At 35.4% G+C, this 19323-nt stretch overlaps 1 protein-coding gene across 9 annotated transcripts in view; it reads left to right on the top strand.

Moving 5' to 3' along the window:
* Window positions 1-19323, top strand: part of DGKB (diacylglycerol kinase beta) — a 714841-nt gene that overhangs the window by 379237 nt on the left and 316281 nt on the right. For all 9 annotated transcript variants that reach the window (XM_027574763.2, XM_027574760.2, XM_027574759.2 and 6 more), the window contains one exon: window positions 18739-18803. In XM_027574763.2, coding sequence (XP_027430564.1) covers window positions 18739-18803 — 65 coding nt within the window. The remainder of the gene's footprint in view (window positions 1-18738; window positions 18804-19323) is intronic.

The raw sequence follows: 19323 nt of genomic DNA, 5'->3' as shown, positions 1-19323 counted from the left end.
TTCTAATATTTTTTATAATATTTTCTTGTTGACACAGTCTTTTTAAGTATTCTCATAACCATCAATCTCTCCTACTTGGTTAATTAGTTGAAAGTTATTAACACCCACCATCACATGATTATAAATACACATAAGTTTGTGGGTGCCAGAAATAACTTTAGATAGGCTTTTAGTTGTTCAACCTTTTAAAGACATAGGCAGTGACTATTGTCAAATGTCATATTTACCATAATATTTGGCTGAAGGCAGTTATTCTCTGGGTGTGTGTAATTTTTATATATGATCTATACTTGAGCCAGAGTCAAGGCTAATTAGGAAAGGACTAAAACTCAACTTCTTATAATGGAACTGGAGTTTTGGAGACCATACAAATGTACTCTTTTTTTTTTTTTATTTTGGATGTGGTTAACACAGTTATATCCATTTATTCATTGTGTATACTTTCTAAAACTAGATATTAAATCTCAATGTAAAGTTACACAAACAAAGAGCTTCACTGTGACTCAAGCTGACTCTCATCTCTGCTGAACTTCCTATTCTTTCTCTATCTTCAGTTGGAGGCACCAAAATAATCCAGTTACCCAAGTCAAAAATCAGAGTCATTTGTGATCCTTTCCTCCCTCTTACAACTCAATCACTCAATGCATAATCAATCATCAAGGTCAGTATTTACCACTTAAATATTTAGTGAACGAGAACCTTCCTTTCTATCCATACTACCACTACTATTCTAATTCAATTATTTGATTGCTCCCCAGTATTGAGCCTACCACATAAATCTTCCATGCAGCATCCAAGTGATTGTTCTAAAATGCAAATACGATGCCCTGTTTGAAACATTTCTGTGGTTTACTTTGTTTTCAAATCAAGTTTCATCTCCCTAATATGATTCCAAGCCTTTCCTTTTCAGACCCACTTGTGCAGAGTTAGAAAAAAAGAGTATGAGGATACAGAACGGGGAGTAGCCTGCCAAGTAAACAGGTAGATGGCCTGGGAAATAGGAGAAAAACCAGGACTTGGTCTGATTCAAGTCAGGGCAAATAGGAGGGAAGGAAAAGAAACAGAGGCAAAATTGCCAAGAGGTCAGGGATGTAATTTACAATGGACTGATAAATTACCCTCCAAACTCTGGTTGTATAAGGAGTGGAAGTTAGTAGAGGAAGCAAGGAGACATGGCTAATACTTTTTTTTTTTGTTTTTTTTTTTTTAAATATTTTATTTATTTATTTGAATGGCTAATACTTTTAAGCGGTGAAGTAGAAAGCCAGATTGCAGTGGATTAGAGAGTCAGAGGTAGAAGTGAAGTGAAAGATTCTAGTCAGTAGTTTTAAGAAGTCGGGGTAAAAGGTGGAAAACAAAGTGCCAGTATTTTGCAGGCACAGGAGGTTAAGAGATTTTTGTTTACATTTTGATACCTAAACAGTTTCTATTGAGAGAGAGAGAGAGAGAGAGAGAGAGAGAGAGAGTATGAAGTGCAGGAGAGGACATAAACTCCTAATGTATTATGGTTTTTAAGAGATTTAGAAGGAATATGATTCAAGCACAGGAGACTGGTCTTAGAGTGAAGGAAGGAAACCTCTGTTGTAACAGTTGAAAGAACAGGGTGTGTTTGAAAACAGTTATATGTGTTAGGTTTGGTGACAGGATATTGGCAAGTCCCTTAGTTTAGCTTTGTGCGTGTGCACTCGTGTGCATGCACACACGTGTGTGTGTGTGTGTGTGTGTGTGTAGGAGATGAGGCCACCTGCACAGGTGTGAGAAAAGTCTATTTTTCTATCATAAAAGAATGTCTATTATGTCCAAAAGGTCAAAGTCTGTATGTGAAACTCTCTTGGCCAACTAGGGTGGAGAGGGCTTGAGCAGATTCCAAGCCCAAATCAGAACCCAGTAGGATGCCATCAGTCAAAGATCAGACGTGGGAAGACATCAGGTTTACAACACCTGTAGAAAACTTTACTTTCAGTTCAGGCAGTTGGCCCACATATTTGTCAAGCACAGGTTTGATTAGCACTCCAAAACCATAAGGTTATAATTACTCAGTTCTATTCTTAGGAGAATCTTCTTATGTTCTTTTCCTTGTAGGTAATTTCATCATGAAAAATAGGTGTTCATGGAAGAAAGGTTTCACAGAAGAATAGTTTTAAGTATTTCAAAACTACTTAAAAAATAAAATGCCTCTGAATTGCTTATAAAGAAATAACCTCTGAAGTCCTATTTTGAATTTAAAGGATGACCCAAACAGAATCTTTCATCTGTATTCATATTTGCCTTGAACACAGCAACTCCTATAAACATTGTCTATTCCTAATCCCTAGCACCTCTAACCTCTTCACTTTAAACAGAACTCCCTCATTTCCCTTCCATTGTATTAACATCCTGATCTCTTCACTCTTATTCATGACACAGCCCCACAGTTTTTTTCAGTAAGTAGCCCCCTGCGGATTGTAATCCGTTTTTTTTTTTTAATTTTAATTTGTTTTGTTTTGTTTTATTATGTAGAGAACACTAACATGAGATCTACCCCTTAACAAAGTTTTAGGTATACTGTGTATCATTTACTATAGGTACAGTGTTGTATAGCAGATCTCTGGAGTTTATTTATCCAAGTGTGGCTGAAACTTTATTGCCTTTGATTAGTAACTCCTATGTCTCCTTCTCCCCGGCCCTTGGCAACCACCATTCCACTTTTGGATTCTGTGAATTTGTCTTTTTTAGATACCTCATATAAGACGTATAAATCCTTTTCTTCTAGTGCTTTTCTCCAGAAAAAATCAGATCAAATGATATCTGAACTTTGTTTCCGCAGCAAATATGGGAAGATAAAGATATTAAATGGGCAATCAGAGGAGGAAGAAGTTATGAGTCCTGTGTTTTAATAATTGGCATTCTGTCACAAATATAGTTGTATATAACTTTTAAGGGTTGTATGTCTTAACAGCTTGCCACTATGATAAATCATTTGTAGAACACAGAGTACTGAATCCTGTGTAATTTGATATTTGTAATTTGATGATATTTAGGAATTTAAGATTTTGTTGCTCTTCCTGTTATGGACTTTTGGGGCCACTTCACTGGGGTTCATGATTTGTATAAGGCAGAGAGTAATGTTTCTAATATCCATTACTTCTGTGCATCTGTGTCATCTGTATTAACGAATGTGACCACTGTATTTACTTCAAATGAGCCACAATGCAAGATACTTTCCCTTCATAAGGATTAGGCCTTTACTTTTAAGTTGGAAAACATCACCAAGTAGTTTAAATATTAGTGAAGTAGTGCTTGATATATGCTCTTTGATTGTTATTTATGGATTTTCTCCTAAGTCTCTGAGCTAGAACTCTCACCTCAGACTTTTGCTCACCCGTCACTCCCCAGCAGAGCTGCTCCCTTGTCCAGTACATAAAACCTGTTGAGGTGATTGTTCCTTTCTCTTGCTGCCCATAGGAAGATTCTTAATAGACTAGTTACAGCCTTGTTTGGGGATAGTAAAAGCAGACTAACAGGAACAAGTTTTCCTTATAAGTTTAATTTTTTCTAGATATTGAGTAGATTTTAATTTTATATTACATTTGAAGCAATGTAATTTTATACCTGAAGTCTGCTGCAAATTCACTTACCAGTATTATTCATTCATGAGTATGATATCATAGCTCTTTGTCCTCTTTAAAGTACTAGTTTACTGATGTGAGAGTTCTCTGTGGTCACTTTGTATGATGTTCTTTGTAGCATTGAGGCATATGGTTATCTTTGTTGAAGAATTTTGAATTCAAGTTCTTCTTACTTAAGTAAATTAGGAGTTTTTGATTATGGTCTCAAGCTACTGACTTACTGATTTCATTTTTTTAAGGACTATGATTACAGGAAAGGACACTCAAAGTTGTACTTATTCTGGAGAACAAAGAATAAGTAAAACTGCTATTTATTATTTAATGAGAACCAATCAACATTATTTTGTTTTCTAATATTATCTAGGAAATACATCATTAATTAAATGAAACCTGCTGTTAGACTGTGAATAGAATTATGGACGCAAGCAGCTTCTCCTGATTTTCTGAGTAATATTAGTTGTTTTAGGACATATGGGTTATTAATGGCATTAACAGCAATTGATGTTGGAATACCTTAGATACAAGACCATTGTAAAAATGAATATCAAGTGAACTGACTATATTGCAGGGATAAATAAGGAAGTCACACCCTGCAAGCTTCATAACCTCAGGAATGCGCCTTAAGCCCAGAAAGACTTTTTTTCCCCTAAAATAAAGATATTATATCTGCAGTTTCTGTCAAAAAAGGTCAGATATTTAATTTAGCAAGAGTAATGGGGTCAACATATATAATTTGCAAGAAAACCCTTTAGAAATCACAGAGCTCTGTACAAAAATACAAAGTTTTGTAGTTTTAACCATGAAGAAAAGTAATCGAGTGGAATATTTCTCAGAAAACACCATTACAGAATTCACAGAATCTGTATCTTAATGTTTTCAGAGGAATGAGATGCTAGGGAGGTGATCATCTATGTTTCAGAGAAGATTGGGTTTGGCTGAACGGAACAGTAACCAAGTTACAAGTCAGGGGCTTCCTGTCTGAGCTTTCTTCATCTGGAGGAAGTCATCTTGGCCATCAAGATGTTTGATAGGACCGCGCATCTTTTTTTTTTTTTTTTTTTTTGGCCCCCAGCAGTTCTCAGCAATAGCTTTTATTCTTATTTTTTCAAGTTATCTGCTATAGCTTTTAGGTATTACATCCATATGCTTGTGAGTATGGTAGTGATGATGGGGGTCGAAGGTGGAAAGGAATTTTATCTAGATCACCTTTCCTAGCTACAAAAGAACCCTGGGGGATTTAGGGTTTCGTTGCTTGGTTGTTTGCTTATTGATTAGCTTGGTACATGGCAGCCCAGATGAAGTAAGAGTTCTTTTGATTAGAAAGAGGAAGGAAATATGTATTGGAAGGTAACAAGCAGCACCTGCCACAGCCCAGTTTTACCCTGTAAGTGCCTTTTGTAGGTATACAGTTCTAGGAAAGAAATATTTTCTAAAAACATGATGAACTCTTCCTAAGGGACTTTCCTATGGTGTATTTAGGAGGACACAGAATGAGGACTGACAGACAGACAGAGGAGAAGGTGGAGGGGTGGAGGTGGGAGAGGGAACAGGGAAATGCAGTGTGGAGAATGCAGTGTGGTGTGATATTCCTCAGTGATTTTTCCCCTGAGATGAAGCAAATAAATAGATCATGTGGTGTCACTCTGAGATATCTTATTGAAATCAACCAAACTAGTAGTATCAATTGTTGTTCAGACACAAAGAATATATAGTCCTATTTGGAAACCATTCCTGCAATAAAGCTAGAGTCATTTTTGAAGGAATTTTTAAGATATGGCCTTTAAAGCAGTAGACTATAGGACTGTAAACTATTTACATATAGACACATATGTTCTGGTTTATGTTTGGCTACTCCAACTTGTTGAGTTATGTAGTTATATAAACCAATGAACCTTCCCTTTTTTTCTCTACAGTAGTACTTACCTTATAGATTTAAATGGGATAAAGATGATATAATTGCACCTTATCCTTAATACCGATGATTGTCCTATTGTAATTTGGCTTCATGAATATTCTATAGAGATCCTTATTTTTATACTTTTTCCATACAAATTATTTTGGGTTCTAATAAACTGTCCATCTCCCTGCCCCAATATGGTATTCCAGTCTCTGCCTTCCCTCCCACCCCGGTCTCGCATGTGCAGGCTTCTCTTCACCCTCACCTTTGAGACCTACTCCCATTTCTACTTACAGAGAGTAGGTAGAACTTCTTCTGTTTTCTTCGGTCTCAGTTCTCTCCCCACTCTGCTCTACCTCAGTCCCCATGCCTACTTGTTTCCCCACTCTCCTTCACCCCATTTTATTCAGTTCACTGGTGGCCGTCATACCACCTTGGTCATTACCAACCCAGTTTAATGACTGGCAGTCACACAGCAGCCGTCAACTTTATTTTGCAAATGCAAGAAATAGGCCTTTTCAGGTATTATGGAAAATGCTATTCACATTTCAACCCCCTGGGTATTCAAAGACAAGACTTTTTTTGCACATATACTGAAATTACATCAAAGCAGTGAATACATTTGCAGGTTGTATCAGATTGAATGAGTACTGTAATGACCAAGTCAACCTCAGACATAAATGTAGTTGATGGATTCAATCTTTATGTTTTAACTGAAAAAGATATCTTGATTATTGAAGATAACAAATATCAACAAAATACCCAAGGTTTGTGGAAACTAAAACAGAGCTAAGGATCTAGTTTACTGTGAAAAATACTTCAGTATCTAAGGTCATATACTTGTTAATTTTTTCCCAAATTGGAAAAGAAGAATGCAAATTATAAGAATTCTACTATGGAGAGATTAAAAAAAAATTTAACAACCAACACGTTATTCAATATTCAATGGACACTAGCAGATTTTGTGAAATATTCTAGGCATTTGGTCATCTTTGCAAAGTTTTTTTGGTAAATATTTTCTAGTCAGGTGATACATAAGGAAGCAGATCTGTTCTTTGTTAAGGTGCCATCAATTTGTTTCTTCTTCTCTTAGACTAGTAGTTTTTATTTGCCCAGGACCTGAGCAATGGAATAATACCTTTCTTGTTTTGTTTACTGTCAGGCTTTATGCCAAGGGGTAAAAATCCTTACAAAAATGATCCTTGATAAATGATCTTAGTATTAACCTGATGAGGGAGATATGGGCTGTTTTCATTTTTCAGATGAAGAAACATCAGTGTAGTGATGGCATGAGTATAGGAACTATTTGTCAGATTGTAGAGATTGTAGAGCATGTGCTTTTAATTTCTGTGCTCCCTGGCAAGGAGCAAGCCACTTTCTTTCTTGTTTCAGTAAATTGGACACTGTTTAATGTCCTTAGTGCCTTAACATCATGTGTAGCATTCCAGTTTCTCATTCCTGGGGGCCTTGGCCTGTTTTCGTTGACTTTGGGCCTATCCTAGACCTTACATGTGAGAAAGGTATAGACTTCTCACTTGTTAGGCATGAGAAGAGTATCTTTCCATACTGGCTGGTGTCCTCCTGTGTAGACCCAAAGCAGGACATTTTCGTATGGGTTTGATTCTCTCTGTACCCTCTGAAGAGGAATGTCTAGTTTGCCTTTCCAGGACGACTCTGTAACACTAGTGTCTCTCCAGAATTTCAGCTTTATGTCGTGGTTTGAGTTGAGTTTTACTATGTGGAGAGTTTTACTATAGGCTAATTTAATCACTGCCTCACCAAAACTGTGAAATTTGAAAATCTTAAATTTTATTGTGCAGGCTTTTAAAATAATCATGTTGATTTAAATATTAGCTTTGGCAAGATTTCATTCCTTTTGATGGCTGCATCAAATGTGTATATACCACATTTGCAACAACATAGATGGAACTGGAGAGTGTTATGCTGAGTGAAATAAGTCAATCAGAGAAAGATATGTATCATATGACCTCACTGATATGAGGAATTCTTAATCTCAGGAAACAAACTGAGGGTTGCTGGAGTGGTGGGGGGGTGGGAAGGATGGGGTGGCTGGGTGATAGACATTGGGGAGGGTATGTGCTATGGTGAGCGCTGTGAATTGTGCAAGACTGTTGAATCACAGATCTGTAGCCCTGAAACAAATAATACATTATATGTTAACAAAGAAGAAGAAGAAAATAGCAGGAAGGGAAAAATGAAGGGGGGGAATCGGAGGGGGAGACAAACCATGAGAGACGATGGACTCTGAGAAACAAACTGAGGGTTCTAGAGGGGAGGGGGGTGGGGGGATGGGTTAGCCTGGTGATGGGTATTAAAGAGGGCATGTTCTGCATGGAGCACTGGGTGTTATACGCAAACAATGAATCATGGAACACTACATCAAAAACCAATGATGTAATGTATGGTGATTAACATAACATAATAATAAAAAAAATAAATATTAGCTTTGCTACTTAGACACCAATTTGTCTATATTACTGTACACGCCTTTCTTTAGTTTTGGCCTTAGGCATTTTAGAGAGGGAGCTCCTGATCAAATGATTTACTGTTACTAAATCTGTTATAAATTTGGCTTTCATGGATTTTCATGTAGTTAAGATCTTCTTAGATTGTTCCACATTAGGAATAAAACTAAAATTATAAAGCAATTTATTTGAATTACACTTCATTCACTACTTATGTAGTCTATACTGTTTGCTTCATTTGAGATTTCTAGGCCTCCAAATCTAGGAATTTTTTAATCAAAAGAAGCACTTTAAGAGGAATGTAGTCTTTTTAATCCAATAAAAACAAGTTAGAATTTGTTTAGTAAAACAAAATTTGTATTTAAAGGAACATTTCGATCATAGAAATTATATAGTTGTGATAATGGTATATGTATACTAAGTTTATTCTTTTGATAAGTTTGCTCATGAAGCTTAAGGATAAGGTGAAGAAACTGTTCTAGAAGTTTTCTGATAGTTCTAATCCCAAATGTTACATGTTATAGAGCAAGAGTGAGATTTATGATTTAGGTTCCCTTCTTGGCATGTCTCTTTAGATTCTCAGAGGTCAGATTTTTTTTCCTAATGCCTTGAACTAGTTTGCTTGGTTTCATGATCTCTTCTGTATAAAATATATTTAAACAACAGGGATTTTTAATGAGATTATTAAAATGTAAGTAGAATCTTCTCATTTTACTATGTAATTTTAAGTATGGGTTTTCTGTTTCAGAATTGAAACTCAAACTAATCATTTGTACATTTCTTTTCACTCTTGCCATAATCTCTTACAGTTTTTAAAAATTTTTATAGGAGATGAAAATACAATATTTACATCCCAATAATATTTACTTATCAAAGATAATCGTCCTACTAGCTTTTGCTTTCAGAGTAAAATGGCCATCTAGGAATTATGTATAATAAAATGTTTAGCTTATAAAGATTATCTAAAAAGTTCATGTGCAAAATTTCTGAAATTCACTTGTAGGAGAACCCATAGACTATTTCAGCCTCTTTTGTGCTTCTTGGCCATATTCCATACCTGTATTGGTTTTGTTTAATCCTTTTTGCTCGTCCAGGCTATGAGCAATATTTATGGTCAATTCTAGTTTTCAGATCCTAAGGCTCCATTTCTTTTCAAAATATGAAAATTGAAATCAGTGAAACTTAGCAGTTTCCTCAGCAGGAAAGGTGTGTTCTTTATAGCAAGAAGTGAAAGTTAAGCGTTTGATATGATGCAAAAAGAAAGGAATAAAAAAAAAAGTCTTAGAACACTAAAAAGCACAACATAATAGTTTGAAGCGATTCACAGTAGTGTGAACAGACCTTCTCACACTGAGGGCCACGGTGTGTCGCTGTACAAGGTCTGTGATACCTAACAGGATGGCCCAAGCCATTAAGAGTAGCTTAAAGGTGCTGCTGTATATCAATTTTATTGAGACAAGGGATTGATCTATTAAGCTTAACTAAGTTACATCTATAGATATAACAAAATAGTTTTTAGCCCAAATTAGTTAAATTGAAAAGTTTGGTGTGTAACATATAGTGGAAATATATTTATATGGGATGCATCACTCTTTGATAAAGCTGGAAAAGTTTCTGTGTATACACTTCATTAATTAAGAGAGAGGGAGTGAGTACATGCCAGGGTTGGGTGGTCATTTATCAAGAGACCCTTAGGAAGGTGGTAGCTTTACACTGAGAGAAGCTGCATCATCAGTGTCCCATAAAAAACAGATGATATACTAGGGGCGCGTGGGTGGCTCAGTCGGTTAAGCATCTGCCTTCAGCTCAGGTCATGATCTCAGGGTCCTGGGATCGAGCCCCGCATCAGGCTCCCTGCTTGGTGGGGAGTCTGCTTCTCTCTCTCCCTCCCCCTCTGTGTGCACTCTCTCTCTCTCTCTCTAGTTCTCACTCTTTCTCAAATAAATGAATAGAATCTTAAGAAAAAAAAAAAAGCAGATGATACACTCTAATCTGAGGAAGTGCATTATCCCAAATGGAAAGAAGCTTATTCTTGTTAAATCACTCTCAAAAAGTCTTTGGGAAGCCGAAAGGGTCATGCAGAATACTGGGATAAGTAAATGGAAGCTGTTACCACAACTAAATCCTTGCAGACCATATGACAAGATAGCTACTAGACCCAGAAGGATGGAGTGACGTATAGAAGACAGCCCCGAGAGAAAAAGACATCCAGTCAGTCGCAACTGACTTTTCAGTGAGGGGGCCAGGGATTTAATTACCCTAACTCACATGTCTCCTTCCCATCTCTAGCTGGGGCTCTCAACTGGCAAGGACAATTAGAAGCCAAAGAACAAGAGGAATCTGACAGGTATACAGGACACTGCCCAGTCAGAAAGCATGATGGAGAAGGGTAGAGAGAGGATCTAGAGAAGCAAACAGAAGCAATCCAGAATAGAGGAATTATAGTCCTTAAGGCTCAATACTCAAAGCAGAATAAAAACCTATGTGTAAAAGTACACAAGTCTAAGAAGCATAAGCACCAAATATATGGAAAAGGATTGACAGGTGGCATTGTGATATCAACAAAAGTATCAATTAACTATAATAAAGAAGCGTATATGTGTATATAAAATATGCATTTAAAATTTTTAATTAGGGACGCCTGCGTGGTTTAGTCAGTTAAGCGCCTGCCTTCGGCTCAGGTCATGATCCTGGGGTCCTGGGATGGAGCTCTATATTGGGCTCCCTACTCGGCGGGAAGCCTGCTTCTCCCTCTCCTACTCCCCCGGCTTGTGTTCCCTTTCTCGCTCGCTCTCTCTCTGTCAAATAAATAAATAAAATCTTAAAAAAATAAAAAAGTAAAATGCTTAATTAAATAAAATAGTCATTACATGGTACCTGGAAATAAATACTAAACTTTATCATTTTAAAAAGCAAAACACCTGAAATAATTTGTGTTTTTATTTCAAAAAATGAAACCAAAGTTGCCGTCATTACCTAAAAGCACCCTGTAAGTTTAGATGTATGCATTAAGAATAAAGTGTATACTGGTGTGCCTGGGTGGCTCAGATGGTTAAGCGCCTGACTCCTGATTTCGGCTCAGGTCATCATCTCAGGATCATCAGATTGAGTGCCATGTGAGGGGCTTGGGATTCTCTCTCTCCGAGCCAAAGGCAGACGCTTAACCGACTGAGCCACCCAGGAGCCCCTAGTATATCATCTGTTTTTTATGGGACAATGATGATGCAGCTTCTCTCAGTGTAAAGCTACCACGTTCCTAAGGGTCTCTTGATAAATGGAAAAGAGAGTGGGAAGATGCTTGTATGGGGACAGGCTTCATCTCACATATAACCCCAAGTCTCACTTCCCTCTAGAACATGGACACACAGAGTGAGTGGCATGGCTTTCTCCAATTTGACTGAATACTTGGGAACAAAACAAAACAAAAGAGAATTATAAAATTTGAGAGCAGTAATTTAAACTGAAACTTAATTATAATTTTTGCCATCATCCAAGAGAAGGTAATTTAAAGAAATTTCTTAATTTAAAAAATTCATGAGAAGTCTGCTCGCAATGAAGCCAATGAAGACTTTGCAAAAGTCTCTTCATTGAAAGATTTTGAGGCTGCATCTACCATCCAGCAAATCTCATATCCTACCTCAGGGACTGGCTCTAAATGACTAACACCTGTCATCTTGCTCTCAGTAATGTATTTCTCTAAGTCTAAATTTTTAATTCTAGAAAAATGCCCTGGTTGTCCTGGGAGTATAATCAAAAGCTAGCTAACAGAAGTCCACAATGGGTTGCATCTGAAGTTTTCACAACAGGATAAGTTGCAGATGTGCGACTTGATGCCTCAGAGTTCCTGAGGATTCACACACACACACACCTCAAAAACCAATTCCAAGAGATAGTAAATGCCATGCAATAGAGAAAAGTCCATGTGCTTCCACTGATGCTCAGGTTCAGAAGATACTGTACCACTCATATCCTCTAACTCCGACTCCATAAATCATTGCAATTCAGAATAGTATGCATCTGTGTCTTTCAGTAATTATCATTTTCTTCTGTAGGACTCAAACTGGTAGTATTTTCCCCTGGTACTTGTAATTGTTATCGTTATTGTGAATAGGATAATTTTCTATTACTTTGTTTTAATGTGTTTAATTCTACTAATTTTATACACTATTTGTATATCTGGACAGCTCCTTAAACCCTTAAGTTATGTGGATTTCATTTGATTCCTTTGGATTTTCTATATAGAATATTATGTCACCTATAAATAAGGGTAGTTTTTCTCTTTCTTTATAATACATATATCTCTTTTTTATCTATTGTATTTCTAAAGACCTCCAATGCCATGTTAAATAGATACTCAGCAGGAGTATCTGGGGTTGAATTAAGTCTTTCCTGTAAAGGCAAGAAGTTCTACCTTTCTATGGTTTTGCTGTTTGTTTCATGCCCACTTTAGGTAGTTGACATATAGAATTTGTGATGCCTATTTTCATCTTATATTCCTTTTTGTTAAATTACAGATTCTGAACATCATGTTAAATACAGAAAAATAATGCAATTGGAATTGAGAGAATAAAATAAGGATTCAGACAAAATTAAGATAATGCTTTCCTGAAACAAGCTATAAGAATAAATGATGTATAAATTTCCTGTGCCTGCTGTAACAAATTACTACAAACTTGGTGGCTTAAAACAACAGAAGTGTACTCTCTCACAGTGCAAGGGTCTGGAAGTCCAAATTTCATATCCCTAGGCAGAAATCATGGTGTCAACAGGTTCATGGTCCTGGAAAGGCTATAGGGGGGCATCTGTTCTTTGCCACTTCGGTGGCTGTCAGCGTTGCCTGTTGTCTGGCTGCATCACTGAAATCTCTACCTGTATGGTCACATTGCCTCCTCCTCTTCTGTCTGTCAAATTTCCCTGTGTCTCTCTCTTATAAGGACACTTGTAAAGGCATTTAGGTCTTATTTAAGTTATTCAGGATAATCTCCTCATTTCAAGATCTTTAATCACATTTGTAAAAAGTTTACCATATAAGGTGACATTTTCAGGTTCCAGGGATTAAGGACAGATATATTTAGGAGTCGCCATTCATCCCACTAGTATCTGCCTGTTGTCCCTCATAGATTTATTCTATCCCCCATGCAAATATTTTCACCTCATTTCAGTATCTCCACGTCCCAGTCCATTATATCAACTCGAGTCAAAAGGCCCACATCAGTATCTTCAGCTCCAAGTCCCAAACCTTACCGCTTCAATCATTGAAATTGTTATAGGTGAGACTCAGCATATGATTCATACTGGGGAAGTTTCTTCTCTATTGTGGACCTGTGAAACTAGAAAACAAGTTATCTGCTTTCAAAATAGCATAGTAGAATAGACATTCCTTTTCCAGAAGAAAGAAAGTGCAAGGCAGAAAGGAATCATTGGTCCCAAGCAATATTAATCTTTAACTTGATCACATCTGCAAAAACTTTACCAAGTTCCAGTGATTAGAATCAATTTGGGTGATTCTAGCCAAAACAAATTTGAAAATGTAGTACAAAACTAGAATATTTAAAATAGTTTGCTGTAGTTCAGAAGTAACATATGGAGAGAGGTGGAAATTTATTATAGAATTAACTGTATTCAAACAAAGAGGGAAAGTAGATTATTAAACAAATTCTATTAGTATATATAATATGTATAAATCTGAAATGATTCTAATAATACAGTGTAAAATATGAAGTTTTAAGGTAAAAGTATCCTGCTTAATTATGAAAAAGGCTGTTTCTAAAAATGACTCAAAACTCAAAAAAGGGTTGATATGTATGAAATACAGAAATTCAGAACACTACAAGGTAAACAAAAAAAAAGTAAAAAAAAAAGGGGGGGGGAATATTTACAATCGCATGGCTTTCTCAATGCTAGCAAAAAATATAAAAGACCTGAAGGCAATTACCTGTATTCACCTGTGAGTTCCACAGCTTTTTCTGTATGGTTTAGAAGGGTTCTAAAATCCATAATCCTGTTTTCTCATTCATAAAATGTAGATAACAGTAGATAGCTCAAAAAATTTTTGTGAAGTTTAGGGGCTCCTGGGTGGCTCAGTTGGTTAGGCGACTGCCTTCGGCTCAGGTCATGATTATGGAGTCCCAGGATCGAGTCCTGCATCGGGCTCTCTGCTTAGCGGGGAGTCTGCTTCTCCCTCTGACCCTAACCCCTCTCATGTGCTCTCTCTCATTCTCTCTCTCTCAAATAAATGAATAAAATCTTTACAAATTTTTTTTTGTGAAGATTGAATGAGATACTACATGTAAAGCTCTTAAAATAGTGCCTTAAGAGTAGTAAATATTTAATTATTATTAATCACTGTCATTATGGTTATTAATATAAATAATTATTTTAATGTGCATAGACAAAATGGATAAAGGACTTGACTAGGTACTCCACACAAAAATAAATATGGACAAAAATATATGAAAAGATAATCAACTTCTGTAAACGATAAGGAAAATTTATTTAAACAATTATGATATATTGAATTTTTAACTTTTTTATTTAAAGTTTAGTTAAACCAAAGAAAAAGATCATTATCAGTTTGACAGCTTAAATAAACTTCTTCAAGGGAGATTCTAAGCATATAGTCTCTGCATATCTTTTTCAGAGAAATTTAATAGAAAAAGAAGAATCCTTTAAAACCCTTGAAGCTGTATGTAGGGTAATTGTGTGAGGTGGGATTCCAGAGAGTGCTCATTGCTGAGAACGTGTAAGAGCTTCACGGATGAATGGCTGTGGTAGAGCTGGAAACATCCATTAAGTCTACACCAGAACTTTCATATCTTATATTTTCATCAGAATTGACCCCTCTAGTGAAGCAGATGGTGCTGGCTCAAATGGTTAACGCTAAGCAAGGATACCATTGCATATTTATTAGAATGATAAAATTTAAAAAAATTGTCAAGGGTTGTTGTGGATGTGGAATGTTGGTAAAGATGTGGAGTAACTGGAACTCTCAAAAATTACTGGTAGAAATGCAAAGTGGTACAATTACTCTGAAAAATAATGTAGTCTTCTATAAAGTTATATTTAAACTTTATCATACAGCTGGGCAGTCTCAATCCTAGGTATTTACTCAAAAGATATAATCACATATATCTATGAAAGGAATTGTGTTCAGAAGTTCATAGCAGTTTTATTCATAAAAAGACAAATGCCAACAATTAGTAAGTAAACATATTGTGGTATGTCTATTCAATTGAATACTGACAAACCACTGATACTGGAACAAATGGCCGAATCCTAAAAGTATTACAATAAGTGAAGAAAGCCAGACATAAAAAAGTACTTTTAAATTCCATTTACAGGAATTTTTAGAAAGGAAATCTATGTTGAGAGAAAGCAGATCAGTGTCTTTTGAGGGTGGTGGTGGGGATATGTGTAAGTATAAAAGTATATAAATGCAGAGGGCATTAGGGAACATTTTGGGGTGGTGCAAATTTTCTATATCATGTTTATGAAAGTGGTTATTGTATACCTTTGTTCAAACTCATTGAATGGTACACTTAAAATTGATGAATTTTATGGTATGTAAATAATACCTCAAAAAAACCCATTGGAAATATTTAGTAGAATTTGTTATAGGTGCAAGTATCTCAGCACTTATAGAGTATTTTCTCAATTTAAATTGTTATGATCCAAAAAAAACCCAGCGTTGTCCACAGAAATAGTCAAAAATTTTAAATTAATAACTCAAAATGCAACTTTGGAGATTTAGAGTGACTTTATTTTTTAAAAAATAAAATAATGAGCCCTTATAGAAAAAGAAGAAACACTCATCAGAAAAATAACAGTGACAGCTAAGAAGCTGATTCTCTGATATATGAATATTTGTATATTGTGTGTGTGTGTGTGTATTAGTACTTTCTGCTGCTTAGAAAATTAACATGATATTTAAATTTGTTTTGCTTTAATAAAGATGGGTATATTTTATTTTTATTTCTTAAATCTGATTTTGTTTTAAATTAAAATAAAAGTATTTTATATTTCAGGAAATAATAAAACCAATTTGAAAGTCATTAAATACATATTTCAAAATCCCCTTTTACTTTCAATAAAATTCTGAAGTGGATATAAAATATATGAACACCTCAGCTATACAAAATAATCTCAAAAAATCTCACCAAAATACTGTAATGGAGTATCATTTACCTTTATTAAAGATAAGGAAGCTGCAACTTACAGTAAATAAGTAATTGCCTCAAAGTTACAAGTCTTGGAAGTAAAAGTCTGTCTAAATTTAAATTTTGTCCATTCTCGGGTATGGACGTTATGTTGATTAATTTTTGTCCCTTAAGAGTGTGGTACATAGAGAAGGGGCAAAATTTATGTAAAAACCTGACATTACTTTATCTTTTTCTTATTTGGTCTCCTATTAGGAAGTCCTAAGTGTCTCTGAAATATGGCTGCTGGATAAGTTTACAGTGTTTGGCAGTTCTCTTTTAAGCCTCTTGGGGTTATGCCAAAGGGACAGGGTCCCATGGGAATTTGGTCTGAATTCTCATCCAAATGAACACCTGCTGTCATTGTGTCTTATCAATCCTGTAGTTAGCAATGCCAACACTCTCTTTGTGGTGAAACCCATTCAACACATGGAAAAGGCATGCCAGTGTTTCTCACTAGTTTTTATTTATCCCCTCTTTTACCACGTAATCCATTGCCCAAGTATCTTGGAGATAGAGCTAACATTCAGTTTATCCTTGGCTATTTGGTGTTCTATATTTCTGGGCGGTTACTCAGTTATATCCAGTCTAATTAAATGATCTTCTTCAGATACTCTCTTTTCTTCTTCTTTCCCTTTTCTCTCCTTCCTTCTTCCCCCACCCCGTCCTTTTTATGTTGCTTTGAAAAGGAAGAGATCTGTTATTGCAAAAATAGATGCTTGTGAAGCAAATGAGTCTACACAGTCTATTTTTAAAATCTCAGTTCTCTACATTAGCAGGAACAAGTAATTCAAGAGGAAGTAAGTTCAATGATAATCTCCCTATGGATAACCAAAATTGACCATCCATTCTTAGGACTTGAATCATATTCCTTTGCTTTTTGTTCAACTGGTCTACTGGATGTATGCATTTAATTATAAGGTATTACAAATTGATTTTGAACCAGATTAGGGATAAAGTCAAAATAAATGGTTTTAAAAAATTAATGATCAAGGCACATAATATATCATAGAGCCCAGCTCACATTTTTATCTATAATTTCATACCACAATAAGACAACACTCTAAGATAGAATATATTTATGACTTATTAGTGAGAATTAAAAAAAAAAAGGAAGACACTCTGTGACTGGATTTGAGAGCTATTGAACCAATAAAAGTGAACCATCTTGATATGCCTACTTCTTAGCAAACCAGGAAGTTGACCATGTATATATAACAAAGATATCTTACAATATCAAACCATACAGGGGTTTTTTGGTAACTTTTTATTAAGTGCTTCTATGTACACCTGTCTGTATCTTTGTGTCCTTTTCTCTTGTAGATTAATTCAATTCCTTAATGATTTTTAGAGGATAAAATGTACGGGAAAAATTGCTATTACAGCTTTATCTTGTAGGGAAAGCAACTCAGTCTGCCATCTGCAGTGGGCATTGGTCCCTCTCTTGTTGTGCCTCATGCTTTGTTATGCATGAGTAAGCACATTAGCCTTTTCATTTCATTCATTAGACTTTTAATCCTTGATTGATGTTTTCTAGATTCTCTCAAATACACAACTTCTTTATTTCCTTTGTGTTTGGTTTCTTTTTTTTTTTTTATCTGCACTATGAAACAAAATTAACAGTTAATCGCAACAGTAGCCCTGTTTCTACTGAGATGACTGGTAAATATATTAGTTTCTCATTGGCGTGATTAATTGTGTAGATGAAGAATGGGAAAATATCTTCTTGCTTGGAATATAACAAGGGCAACTGTTTAAAGTCAGCAAGGACAGTCTGTATTTGAAAAGCTTGAATCACACTATTTCACCAATCTCCCATGCTCAGTGTGATTCTGTCTCATAGAAACTCTGAGTGGATTTCTTAAAAGAAAGAAATCCATTAGGGTTCATAACTGGTGCATTTGGAGTCTCAGAGCCTAGTTACACTTGTCATCAATTTTCCAGAAATATTTTTTTTTTTCTCTTTGTTGCTTTTTTTTCTCCATTAAGCAAGATAAGATATGTCAGAAAGTTGCTTGTGGAGTGAACAGTTAATAATTACACATTCAAGACACTCAGCAAACTTTGAAGTCCTGTATTATACTTAACTTTATTATATATGCACCCTCATACTATTTTTTTACTCATAATTAATCTCACAGGACTAGAAAATACTCCACCTGATTACTCCTCTACTTAGGCCATTCTTCCAGCTACATGTAACAATATTTTCAACTACTTTTAACATTTATGTTCATGGACACTCTCTTAAACATACTTTGATCATGAGGCCAAAACCAGGTAGTAAAGGAGATACATAAATTAAATAGAAATCAGTTCCTAGAAGTCAATGTGACAAGTAACCAGTGGTGAAATGATGACATGAATCACACACTGAATTTGTGTAGATTACTCATTTCTGCCTAATTTCAGACTATCTTCTGGGCAGTGATAGTGTTAAGAAAGAGTTACTTTAAAAATATTATTAGTTAATTTTTGTCTTTTAATCTTTATTTCCACAAGATAGTAGGATCATCAACTGCTTCATTTTACTTTTCTATTTTTCTCCTTAGGATGCTTCCATTGCACACAGATTCCACATCATGAGAGAAAAACACCCAGAAAAATTCAACAGTAGGTAAGGTAACAAATGATAGAATTATAATTGTGGTTGCTGTTGATGAATTATGTCATGAAAAGGATTACTATATGGTATAAAACATTTTACATATAATGGCTGAATAACATTGGGGTGTGTGTAAATATTGGGACAAAAGTGTAAATGAATTTAATTTTTCCTCTTTGGTTTTAATGAGACTACACTGAGGAATGCAGTTGTGATCTCTGGTCCATTCTCATGTTGAAAATAAGAATTTCAAGTATATAAGGTGAAAATAATAAGATTCATGGGAAGTCTTTACATGGCTAAGGGTATGAGGGATGATCATCCTAAATCCCAAAGAAAAACATGAGACTGTGATTTGATAATGCTGAGTAACTGTGTATTACAAAGGCATCAGTTAAGCCCTGGCATCTCTGTACTGTCTGTCCAGTATTGACCTCAACCAAATGGAAAATAAACCAGAGAATTATCAATGCTAACATAAACTAATTTTAAAGATTTATTCTTTAAGGAGAAGAGCCTTGACAATCAGAAT

Source organism: Zalophus californianus, chromosome 12 (assembly GCF_009762305.2).
Source record: "Zalophus californianus isolate mZalCal1 chromosome 12, mZalCal1.pri.v2, whole genome shotgun sequence".
Taxonomy (NCBI): Eukaryota; Metazoa; Chordata; class Mammalia; order Carnivora; family Otariidae; genus Zalophus; species Zalophus californianus.
Note: the sequence above shows the minus strand (reverse complement) of the source record. Positions and strands in the feature narration are given on the sequence as shown.